At 33.4% G+C, this 13,514-nt stretch overlaps 1 protein-coding gene across 15 annotated transcripts in view; it reads right to left on the bottom strand.

Moving 5' to 3' along the window:
* EYA4 (EYA transcriptional coactivator and phosphatase 4) overlaps nt 1-13,514 on the bottom strand; it is a 314,955-nt gene that overhangs the window by 99,516 nt on the left and 201,925 nt on the right. For 9 of the 15 annotated variants that reach the window (XM_063666612.1, XM_063666614.1, XM_063666611.1 and 6 more), the window contains exons 5-8: nt 7,472-7,564; nt 2,935-3,001; nt 1,572-1,714; nt 1,285-1,428 (exon numbers count right to left, since the gene is read on the bottom strand). In XM_063666612.1, the coding sequence (XP_063522682.1) occupies nt 1,285-1,428; nt 1,572-1,714; nt 2,935-3,001; nt 7,472-7,564 (447 nt within the window). The remainder of the gene's footprint in view (nt 1-1,284; nt 1,429-1,571; nt 1,715-2,934; nt 3,002-7,471; nt 7,565-13,514) is intronic. The other 6 variants (XM_054492945.2, XM_063666617.1, XM_054492946.2 and 3 more) reach the window with 2 other exon arrangements.

Below are 13,514 nucleotides of genomic sequence, written 5' to 3'. Positions count from 1 at the left end.
TGTGTTTTGACTAGCAATGTATTATGTAATCAGTGCCACTGACCTGACCTGGAATAACCAATATGAAAGTATTTGTGAAAAAAATAAAAATACTGTCTGTCACGTAGCTAACTGAAGCTGTATGAATTTTTGTGGCTATAGCATGCATTCAAATATGTTTCAACCTACATTTTAGGTAAAAAAGAGCACTGCTATTCCAGCTGAACATATCTAAGTAATTATTTCATTTGAATCAATTGACCAAAATGTCATACCAGTTGGTTCAAATACGTTAATATAGCCCCAAATTTGTGATTTGTAGTACAGACAAATTGACAGATAGTAACCAGCTTTTAAAGTTTTTACTATGTCACTAAAATTCTTTTGGCAACTATTGCATTAAGATAAAACACAGCTAGGCATGGTGGCTCACGGCTGTAATCCCAGCACTTTGGGAGGCCGTGGTGCACGGGTCACCTGAGATTAGGAGTTCGAGACCAGCCTGATCAACATGGTGAAACCCCGTCTCTACTAAAAATACAAAAATTAGCTGGGTGTGGTGGTGCACACATGTAGTCCCAGCTACTCACGAGGCTGAGGCAGGAGAATCGCTTGAACCCAGGAGGCGGAGGTTGCAAGTTAGCCGAGATCGTGCCACTGCACTCCAGCCTGGGCAACAGAGTTAGACTCCATCTCAAAAAAAAAAAAAAAAAAAGATAAAACACAATTTTAATAGGAGTCTAAAATTAAAAAAAATTTAATGATCCTATATGCCTATATGGAGGATTGGAGAGTAAATATTATATAATAGTCCTATTAAGCAATATAGTGTCAATAGGAGAGAGGAATTTTAGGAATGAACAAAAAATCCTCAATTGGTCAATAATAAATGGAACTTAGAAAAGAGCTAATTCAAGTTTAAGTATAATCAAAACAGCATTACATACTTCAGGAACAGTGAAAAGAAAATACTGGTTTATGCTACAGATCTTTTAAATTGCTTAAGTAGACACCAAATGTGTGGCTGACCTGGTGTCTGGCTTGGAAGTTGCTTTGCTTGGACTTGGTTTCCTGCTGATGTTACACAGCTTAAACTTAAGTATTTAAGTTTGGTATAGGTCATGTTTCCTGACGTATACTCAACCATTTCATCATGTTTCTGTCTAGTTATCTTTCTTTAGAAATTGTGTGAGCTGTGATAAAGCTTAAAACTATCTTCAGGATCGGATATTCCTAGTCTGAAGCCAATGAGTCTCACTCAAAGAATTAGTTCTCCCAAAACATGTTTCATGTGTAGCTACTTACCTGGCATTTGGTAAGAATAAGGTGTCTGTCCTGGCTGTGGGGTAGAGAACCCTGGGCTGTAACTGAGGCAACCACTCTGTAATGGGGACTGAGTTTGGGAAAGTCCACTCTCTGTCTTGATGGCTGGCAACATCACACCCAAATCTGTTCAGAAAAATGAATGTGTAAACCATTTAATTAGTAAGATGATTTTCCTTCTAAGTTGTAACCTACAATAGAATACAAAGCTACCAGCCAGCAGGATTACCTGCCTATAACTAAAGAAGAAAACAGAAGATGGGAAATACCGTATGTGGGCAGGCTGTAGGGCTGTCCTGTCTGTGAGTAGGCTGTGTAGACGGCTGGCTGCTGCATCCCCGAATACTGAGCCTGGCCTGCATAGGCAGACATTGTTTGAGCTGCTGGTGTAGAAAGAATGTGTGGATAGGGCCTAAATATCAGAAAAATAGCATTACTGTGGCAACAAAGACTGTGTATTAATTTAGACAGCCTACATTCAGTGAAACCCTGTAATATCCAGGAAGTAATCCTCTTTATCTACAATATAATTTTAACAATATAGGAAAATGCAACAGTCTGAATGTCAGGAGCTCAGGCTCTGCTACAAGCCAATCTAGTGACCACAGACAAATGATTTAAACTCCCTATGTCTATACCACACCTGTAAAAGTAGAAATTTGATTTAGATATTACACCTGTGTCTCTTCCAGGTCTACAATTCTTGCTCATATCTGAAATAGCACTCCAGTTAATATATAGAAGAGGAAAATGGAGCACACACTAGCTAATTAATATGCTCATGAGCAAATTCACACTCACCATGCGTGACTTAATGTTATGCAAAGACTATGAAAGTCTATTTAAAACCCCTACTAAGAATTCGCTCCCAAGAATTGGAAATTTAAAAAAAGAAAAAGAAAGGTAGGAAGCTTCCTTAAAAAAAAAAAAAAAAAAAAGGAACATCATTCCTTTCATCATGCCACATTTTACATCATGTTCCCCATTGGATATCCAACCTTCAGTCTATATATATGTAAAGGCAGACACTCTAGATGCTGCAGAAAATAACATACTATATTTAAATGTGTATGTTATCAGCAATACAAAATTTTGGCACGTCTGGCTGATTCCAAATCAATTCAGATATACACCCAATATAGTTAAACTTAAGAAATATCTACCACTGTCCTCAATAAAGTGACTATATTAGTTATAAAAACAATAAAGCATATTCTTCAAAAATATGTTTATTAGAACTGGAAATCCAACAAAAGAATTTCAATGATGGAATTAGTTATGAAGTGTTGACATTTAGATAAAATGTAATCTCTTTAGATTTTTTAACCAGCCAGCATTTTTGAATTTGAATTAAAATGCAATGTATTCTAATTTGAGCTTGATATTTTTCTCAAGGTATATACAAATATTCAAGGGAATCATCAAGATAAATGTGGATATCTCCATTTCAAATTTGTACAGGATATTTATCTATATATTTAATCTATCCAAGTATTATCCAACCATCTATAATACATGTATAGACATAAATGTTTGCCAATTTAAAGTTGTCATATTGTGTGAATACAGATTAATAAAGATAACACTGGAAAAATTTTCTAATAAAACAGAAAGAATCTACTGACCACTTACTTGGAAGGATACAGCTGTGGGGAATACTGATGTGCTGATCTGGGGCTGTAGCCACTACTTGTAATTACTGTAAGACACAAAAATACCAGTGCACCAAAGGTTGCTTCATAAATACATTTCACTAGAGTGTACATAACCAATTTGAAGAAATTACCATGTTAAATACATGTTTCCAGAAATTCATTTTCTAAAAAGAAACAGCTGCCTAAACACTTTCTCCTAATTAAACTGCTTTGAGTTTTGTGCAAAAAGCATGAAATAAACATTTGTCTCACAAATCATTCCCTCTATCATTCTTCCATTTTTCCAAATCATTAGCATGCTCTTATATATTAATATGCTATGAATAAATATCTTTGATTATAGGCTAATTAAGCTTTCAAAATATAAAAGTAAATTTTTAAAATTTGCAAACTTTACATTTTAAAATACCAAATATGATGGCAATATATACATATTGCTCTTCCTCCATATCTGTTCTAATTGAAACACAATACAAAATAAGAGTGTGATGTTCCAAACTTCATTTTCTAATGGTAAAATACTATTTTATTCTATTTCCTCTCATTTTACCCATCAGATGAACAATTAAAAAATGCAGTCTAAAATATTCCAGCAATAATTAAAGAAAGCACAGGTGATTTCTTTAAAACACAATCACAAAATGCAGTAGCAATTATATTTACAAATATACTTCGAACTATTAGAGATAATACTTTTCTGAGAAGAACTTAAAGGTGAAAGTGAGGTCCTATTAACAGTTCATCCAAACATGGAGCCCCAAACTGGAATATATCCAAAAGCTTGGAAGTTTCTCTTTCCTTTAACTATCTGCCTTGACTAAGACAGATGTTCTGCAAATATATGGACTCTAAAGTGTGAGCCAGTTCTCTTAGAGCCAATCCACACTGAGCGAGCACACAGAGTGTCTTTATTAGGCCATCTGCTGTTCATTCACTTTTCAAAAAGATTAAAGTAGTACACAATGCAGTGCTGGAATTAGTTTAGTCTAATCAATCATAGTTATACTTCAAAGTACTATGTCCTTTCTGAGTTGTTCATAATAATTCTGGAGTGAAACTTTTAGAATTGTAAAAGTGACAAATAGGTTTAGGTTGCTAACTATTTTATGGAACATGATATATTTCTATATATATCACAAGTACCCTTGTGATCTGCTTCACAAACATGCATAATTTAATGTGTTTAAAATGTTATTTTGCCTATAAGCTCTGAATATGGAAAGAATATTTCCATTTTCATGGCAATAATGCAGTAAGTATATTTTTAAGAATATTATCAGTCAATTTTGAAAATCATCAAATTTGACTAAAGGTGTTACTTCTAAATATTTTCAGCAACCAAAACTTAACTGAATTTGATATGTATCATTGAAAATAAATTGACCAATAAACTATTAATTTTCTACATATTTATCAAAACTTAAAGAACATTTTAAATTTTCAAATCAACTTAATGAAAACAGACTCTTTGTTCTACTACACAATGGACATTAAATGTACACTTCATAAAAATAGTGTTATTACAAAGATATTCATTCTAATTTATCGATTCACAATACCAAATACTCTAACAGAAATATAGTTAAATGAGGCTTGATTAAATATTCTTTCGTCTCTTCTTTACAGAATTTCTCCTTGGTACACTCAAGACTTGGGCTATACTAATCAGTTATTATCAATATTGTGAAATAGAAGGCTTGTCCAAAGACACACTGAATAATGAAGATAAATATTCATTATAGTAACCTTTTATAAATAAGACATAGACCAAAATTACACATTTCAGAAAAAACCCATATACATGAACTCAATTCTGAATATATAGGATGTTTCTTCTAATGATAAATCTAAACATCATTAGAATAATGTACTCACAACACTATAAAGGCTCAACTAATCTTTACAATTTTCTATTAACATCTATATGTTCATTTTCTAAATAGAACTGAAAACCTTTGGCTCAGAAAACTATGATGTTCACGTAGGAAAGTTTATGCTTCTTTACTAAAATATATACATTTTGTTCTGATTCAGAAATTTGCAGATAACTGAAAAGAACAACAAAATTGGATTAAAGTGAGTGGAAATTATGCAGATCAAAGTAAAGACTGCTCCCACAAAAGGCAGCCTCATTTCCAGAATGATTTCTGGAATATCTTGTACAAACTTGAAAGAACTTCGTTTTATTCCCCACTGTCATTTGATGAATCATAAACATTACCCAAAACACTCATTACATTCCATCATTTCTGCATACAACAGTAAGCAAAACTGCTTGTTTTCAAAATGCCCTGAAAATTAATTTAAATACATGTTTAATGTCTATTGTCAGTTTATCTGATGGTGTCAAAGCAATTTTAAGGTTTCATTCTTAGTATCATGCCATCTTAGATTGGTGACTCTCAACGGGATGAGAAGTGGGTGGGGGTGAGAATTTTGCCTGCCAGGGGACACTTAAACAGTCTGGATACATTTTTGGTTGTCTTTAGTAAGACATCTTTGGTTGCTTCTTTAGTAAAGAAGCATCTGGGGGAGTGTTGCTGGCATTCTGGGATAGATGCAGCCAAACATCTCACAGTGCAGAGGACAGCTTTCCCACACTAAAGAACTAGCCCAAGTCTTTAACAGTGCTGATGTTGATAATCCCTGCCCTGGATCACTGCTGTGGAATAAAACTTTCCACAGTGTTGGAAATGTTCTGTATCTGAGCTGTCCAATATGGTAGCTGCTAACCACATGCAGCTGTTAAACACTTGAAATATGTTTAAACTTGGAAATTCAGTTAAATTTTGGTTGCTGAAAATATTGAGAACTTAACGCCTCTAGTTGTACTTGATGATTTTCAAAATCGATTAATAAAAATTACTTACTGCATTATTGCTGTGAAAATGAAAATAAAAAACAAAATTTTTAATTTTATCAAATTTTAATAACCACATATGACTGGTGGCTACCTTATTGGACAGCACGTCCCTAGATACTTCTTTAAAATTTTGGGAAAATATCTACAAAGATAATATGAGTGAATTTCAGACAGGATGATTGTTCATGCCTATTTCTTTTTCCATCTATTTTCTGATGGGGTATTACAGAAAGGACCCAGGGAATGATCATAAGGACATGGTTTTAGATTCATTTATACCACTGACCAGCTGTGAGGCCTTGAATGTATGGCCTTAACCACTTTTAACTTTTCTTGTCTACAAAACGGATCAGAGAGTTCTGAAATTCCTTCTGGAGCTAACACTTTATAGTTTTGCCATTCAGCTTTCAATTAACCTAACTTGTAGTATATGACTGAAGTAGGTCAGCAATAAGTTAATAACTCCATTCCTTTCCTTAACAATTTGTTCATATAGATTTATTTTGCAGAAAGTTTACAAAAGCTATGTTAAGTGTGCAATACAGAATACTGAAATGGTAACTATCTCCTGAGAGGCAGGTAAACTGCTACAAAAGATGTGGATTAGTACATATGAGTCTCTATGCAAAGTTTATATACTATTATTTCTTTCCTGGAGTACTAATATTTATGTAAATATATGGCAACTGCTTCTAATCGGTGTGAACTAATGAAATTAGATCATCTGTAAAAATCAAATATATGCTATAATGATATAATACTCTAAGACATATCTCAACTATTTTTACATAAAACATACAAAAAAATCCTTATAACATGAGCATATAGATAAATGTAAAATGTATTAAAGTAGAATAACAGAACCGAGATTCAATTACCACAAATACTTTCCTAGGTTTAATGTTCTTCTTTCTGATGTACCCATTCCTCCTCAGGTTAGAAAAATCCTTTCACCAGATAAAAAGCCAAAGAAATATTGTAACTTAAAAAAAATTTAATTAAGTCTACTTAATTCATGCCCTTTGTGCCCAGCTGGGAGTTATCAGGTATTTATTTAAATTTAAAGGGATTGATGTTTAAAGACATGCTATTGTTCTCTTTGAAGCATTCGAGCGCTCTCAGAGGCTGGGTTCTAATGCAACCAGCATGTGCTCTCCTGCAGCCCATTAACCTTTAATACTTGTCACTCAGCTGCTTACACAGGAGGAGTTTTTTAAACCCAGAGAGGAAACAAGGTTATTTAGAAGGAATCAAATGGATAGTTTTACATCTTGAATGTTAAACAGAAGGCAGTTTTTATGTAATTCAAATGGGTAAGTTGAAGAAGCAAGGTCAGCTACTACAACTTAATTATTAAATTAATTAAACACTGCATAAAATAATTTTGAAGGAAGTTAAGTTTACTTATCCGTAATAAGAAAGTCATGGGACTTTGGCTGTCAACTAAAATATCAAGCAAAATTATTCTAAATATAATTTATAACAATGCATACTGCTATGACTATTAATTCTCAAAAAAATAAGAATTTGTTTCTAACTTTATAAGGATCAAAGTTCTAAGAGCTTGGATGCTTATGCTGCTTATTCCCAAGGAGGAGGATGTGGATGCACCCCCATGTGTACATAAGGACACACGAGCTAAAGGCTTTACCTGACCCAGTAAAAGTGTCAAGCGCTCCATCTCCAGTCGTGGTTGTGGTTTCACTGCTGTTCAAGGGCTCTGTTTTGACTGCAAGAAGAGACACTACGTAGAAGAATAAGTACATGTGAGTTTTGCTTCTAAATTTATGTCAAAGACTCTGTCCGTTCTACTAGTGATATTTCTAGCTACCACGGGCATGCAAGAGAACGCCTGAGAAGCTGATGAAGAGAGTTTGTTAATTTAGCTTCTAAACGGGCATGCATTTAGAGGATTTAATCTAAAATCCTCTGGCCAAGCTAGTTCTCTCAAATCCAGCTTTTAAAGGCAGTCAGCCTTAAAAAGTGAAACAGCAGTACACATATTTGTATTTTTAATTCACCTAAACACACTCTCATATAGTCAATAGGAAAAAAGGAATCATCATCAGTCTTCAGCACATTTAATCAAAATTATACCAAAGAAATTTACTAGCTTATATTTTATTTTTCCCAGGAAGATATTTTTAAAGTTCGCATAATAATACAATAGAGACATATAAAAGTATAGAAACCATGGGCTCATTCACACAATGAATGAAAAATGAAGCACTCAATGAAGCTCTAAAAAAGACTCACGAGCTATAAGGTGTTGGGCTTCATACTTTAATGGTATAACAATTTTTAATATGTTATGGAGATAAGCATAGAAAAAGAGATGACTTCTACAGCAGCAAGTACACCTTTTGAAAACTCGTTTAATATGTTATTTCTACGTGGTAGTGGTGTATTTTGGCAAAATCTTTGCTTGGTAACAAAGTGGCCTAGTACACATTATTATCATTATTAGATGCAACAAGGGTGATGGGGGGTGATAATAAAGTTTTACCCATTTGGTCACACCATATTTTCCCTTTGTTGGCAAAGCTTTACTACATATATCATAGCTGCAAGGAAATAAACTTAGCTATTTTCTACTTAACACCTCTTGTGTTTCCTGGTCATAAATGAAATGAACAATACAGTTAAATAACTTAGAAGCAAGCAGAAAATTATAAAGAAGAAAGCTGAAGACTAGCCAAAGGGCAAAAAAGAACAGTCAGTCATAGGGTACCCACCAATCACACAAGTCAGTAATGTTATTCTGTTAGAAAAGAAATTAATTGATAGAAAACCATGCGGCAATGATTATGCTCTTTTCCACATGAACAGAATTAACTAGACCTTCAGTGAGCTCTGTGTTAATTTAGTATCCGTTATTTATTAATGACATGATCAGTTGGAAGATTCAGAGGAGAAATGTAAATGTTGGAAACAGAAAGTAAAGAAACTTCGATTACTTTTCTTAGCAAAAAAGCAAACTCAAGTTTGACTTATCTTTTGAGAGCAACAATGATCTGAAGAGTAGTCTATTTATATAATGATAAATAATGAATTGGTGGTTATTACTTTTCAGTAGTAATTTGCACAGTAATCCCTATTATGGTTATACCTTATCAATAACTAAACCTATCATTACAAAATCATTTTATCACCTTTATATTTACTACTGTAAAACTAATACTTATTGAGAGCTTGCTACATGCTAGACGATGTACATTTAGCTAATCCTTAAAACAACTCTAATTAATACAAATCACTATACCCATTTTATAGACAAGGGAACTGAAGTTCAGGGGGGCTGAAGAGCCTGCATAAGTTCCAATGCAGGAGATGGTAGAGCTAAGATTTGAACTCAGGTTTTTAGCTCTAATATGCAGGATCTTTCCAAGATATCAGGCTGCCTTCAGGTATGAAAATAGCTTATGCTCATGACAGTGCCTCTTCTCAAAGGCCCAAAGCACGATGAGAATTCAGTTATCTCCTAGATAGCATAATTAAAAATACTTCATTGAAAATAAAAACTGCAAAATACTGGAATAGGATACTAAGGCATGTTTCCCATTTCTTTCTCATGGGATATTTTAAGACAACAAGAAGTAGCAAATTTGAAATTAGGTAACAGTAACAGCACACCCTTAAAATGAACTTGATACATTCCAGGCATTGCTCTTGCCCTTTACACCTACTAACTGATTTACTCCTCTCAACAGTCAGTAGATAGCATCATCATCTTCATTTTTCAGATAAGGAAACTGAGGCACAAAAAGGTTAAATAACTTCCCCAGTCACAAAGCTTGTAAGAGCTAGAATTTGAGACCAAGTGGTGCGTGTTCAGAATCCAAACTCTAAACCACACTGCCTCTCAGGCAGCACTAGCTAATCAAGAATTCCTTTTGTCCGTATGAAGATAATGCAGAGTATAATCTAGATGGGTATAAAGGCTACTCCATCTCATGCAATGTTTACAATTGACTTCTAACATTTATGACAAAAAGTCATGGCCCAAAGCCTTCAGCAAAACTAAGAAACAGTTTATCAGAGCTTCTGACTTCTACTTGCAGCTAAATTCCTATTTATGCATATCTATATCTATGAACAATATTTGCAAAAGTAGCTTTATTATACTAATTGTAATATAGATTTTACTTGCGAATGGAGGTGGCAGAATGTGAGCTGTGTCTAACGAAACTGGTCTAGAAGCCAGACATGAAGATTAGTTTTGTTACTTTGAATTTCAACTTTGAGACCCAATTTCAAAAGCTTAGTATTGGTTTTGATTATAATCTCTTTAATTTGAAAGTTTCGGGAGGTCAAAAGGAGAAAGAAGAGGAAGGAGAGAGTGAGTTTTTGGTCTAATTCATTATACTGGAAACATCTCTCATTAAAATTTTAAAGGTTTGCCTTCAGTCAAAGATAGACAAAGGAGGTTCATTTTACTGAGAAAAAGGCATCCCTGGGAAAGTATATGAAGAAAGGAGTAAAAAGCAAGATGTGCTAGCTTTAATAAAATGCCTGAATTTTAAAGTAATAATTCAACAAAATGGATGCTAACATTTGAGGGAAAGTGGTACATGTTAATGTAAAATTGTTTTTCCTATGCAAGTAAGGGTAGAACAAAACGGAAAAGTAGAAATAAAACATTTATTCTCACAGAAAATAAACTGCATTCACATTAAGTGAGCATCAACAAGCACCTCTTGACCTCTAAGTAAGTTCCAAAGTTATTTTGGTTTGATTTTTCTAAATAAAAAGCAGTAATATTAGGTAATAAGAAACAACTATTGTTTTCAGCAGTAGAAAGCTCAAATAGAGAAATGAATAGACATTCCTTATATTATTAGCTGATTTATTAAGACATGTTAGAATACGAAGAAGTATTATCCTGATATTTATATAACAGTTAACTAGTAGAAAGTAAACATTATATAATAATTATAGATAAAGCTTGGAAAACTTATGTTATTTTCACTGAAGCTACAAATATATTTGAAATGTATTCTTTTTTCTTTTATCTTGCTTTTGTTTCTGCACTTTAAATTACATCCACTATATACTTTTCTAGTGGCAGGAAACTTTCATTAAATATATGCAAGACACTATTGGAAAAATCTTCATTAGTAAGACAAATCTAGTCTTATTACTATTAACTTGTAAAAATCCTTATTCCAAATAATTATCAGTGCCTATTCCTTGACTGTTCAAATGTATTTTAAGCTATATTTTGTCTTTCTTAAATTAACATGAAGTTTAAATGGGGCTTTTAATTTATTTTCAGGACAGCATCCAAAATCATTACATGCAATAAAATGGAAGCAAAATCCTTCTATAGAAGACAAGCACCGTATTTCTCAGCCAAATGCAAGCTTACACACCAAATGTTTTGATTTCAAAAGAAACAACGATATTTTAATGTCCTAGGTTGAAGAGTTTTGTGGGATTATTATTCTATATCTTCAAAGTAAGTGAGTCAGAGCTCATTTTGCTAAAAGTGGAATAAAATTACTTTCTATAGCACTTTGTCTAGAACCGTTAAGAAATCCTTGTACTGTCAAGGCCCCCCTCCCCACTAGTTAGCTACTTGCAATTTGGATGTTTTTGATAGAGCCAAATACTAAAAATAAATAAACATACATGATTGGCTTTTCCATTTTTTTAGCTTTAAAAATAATTATTATCTATAGACTAAATCAAGGTCATACATAATTATTGTCGGGTACCAGTAATGGCTACTAAATCACAGATTTCCTGTCTTCACATCCCAACCTTCATCCCTACTGCCATATACTTATTTTTAAAGCAATCTTACTCTTGTCCCCTTAAATTATCTTTAGAATTTAAGTATAACATTAATGTCAATTAATTACTTTTAGAGAAAGTCTATTTTATTATCATAACTCAATGTTCATATTCATATGTTGCAATTCAGGCTTCATCCTCGAAAGGTAACCCACATAATTTACACTTACATTTAATCTTCATAAATCAGTGTAGTTTAAACATAGATTAAGGTGTGTGTGCACCAGTTTAAGGTGTCCATTTAAAAAACTACATATATGTAATTCCACATACACTTCTTTCTGAACCACAAAAATCACATACAGAGGCTTTTGACAGCTTAGTTTCTACAAAGAATTTCAGAAAGAGTTAGATCAGGAAAGTTACAATTTATAACACTGCAGGGAAGCAGTAAAAGTATTGCCTACTGGTTTTAATAATCAGTATAGCCTATGATTTATGCTTGTTTGGATCAATATATTCATTCAAAAACCCACGATTACCAAGTGTCTTTCATTCCTAACTACCCATAAAGTATTTAATTTTGTAAAATAATTTGATGAAGTCATTTATGACTTTTATTCTAAAAAAAAATCTACAAAAGAGCCGACACACAGCAGTAGGTAGCTCTATTGCACAAATACTAATTCATTATATGTGAGTTAATCGTCTCTACAGTAAAAATTCTAGAAGATTCTTTTCTATATCGATATCAAATATAGAAAAAAACAATAAAGCTGATCAGAATGTCTGATTTCTATTCCCCCAAACCTTTTCTTTGAAGTTGTTTCTTAATCTCCATGTAGAATCAAATATTCCCTCCCTCCACTGTTCATCCACCTTGAACACATTATGGCATTCATTATTTTCATGTCTGCTTCCCTCTGCTAGACTTTGGTTCCTGGATGGCTGGTATCGTGTTCTTTAGGTCACTGGGTTCCCATTTCCTGGCATAGAACTTGGCATATAATAGGAACTTGATACATTTCAATTAAGTGAGAAAGTGAAAATTTACTCTTTTAGATACTGCCCTAGCCCTCCCAATAGATCTAAGTATTTTTGTATATAAAGTGTAGTTCATCATGAATCCGGACACCATTAAGCAAATTAGAATCTAGAATTACCTATATCTGGAAGTAAATGTTCATATAATTGGCATGCATTCTTATATGTACAACATAACTTCTGTATACGCATATAGATCTATATCAGGTGTTGGGACAAATCTGACCCGTGGCCTGTTTCTGTATGGTTTTAAGCTAAGAATGGTTTTTACCTTTTTAAATGGCTGAAAAATATCAAAAGGAGAATATTTTGTGACATGAACATTTTAATGAAATTCAAATTTCAGTGTTCATAAGTCAAGTTATTTAAAGACAATCACATTAATTTGTGTAGGTATCGTATATGGCTGCTTTTGTGCAACAATAGCAGAGCTAAATAGCAACAACAGAGAGCAGACAGCCCACAAGGCCTGACCTCTGCTTTATTTGCTAAGGTATGCTTGCATTTATGCTATCTCTATATTTTACACTTTAATAATTTTACAAGTGCTGACAATTTCAAAGGAAAATCTATGTTCCATATAAATCTGCAGATGTAATTATATAATTAGGATTAAGGTAGTGAAACACCTTACTTTCAAGAATATTGCAACATACTTAAAGAGCACCAATGTAGTACGATAAAATCTAAAGGTGATACCATCTACTTTATCAATTAAAAAAAATTAGGCTGGGTGTGGTGACCCATGCCTGTAAGCCCAACACTTTGGGAGGCCTAGGTAGTCAGATCACCTGAGGTCAGGAGTTCAGGACCAGCCTGGCCAACATGGTGAAACCCAGCCTCTACTAAGTACAAAAATTAGCCTGGTGGGCGTGGCGGCGTGTGTCTGTAGTCCCAGCTACTCAGGAGGCTGA

The sequence above is a fragment of the Pongo pygmaeus genome, chromosome 5 (genome assembly GCF_028885625.2).
Source record: "Pongo pygmaeus isolate AG05252 chromosome 5, NHGRI_mPonPyg2-v2.0_pri, whole genome shotgun sequence".
Classification (NCBI taxonomy): domain Eukaryota; kingdom Metazoa; phylum Chordata; class Mammalia; order Primates; family Hominidae; genus Pongo; species Pongo pygmaeus.
The sequence above is the reverse complement of the archived record's forward strand: the minus strand, read 5'-3'. Positions and strand labels throughout refer to the sequence as shown.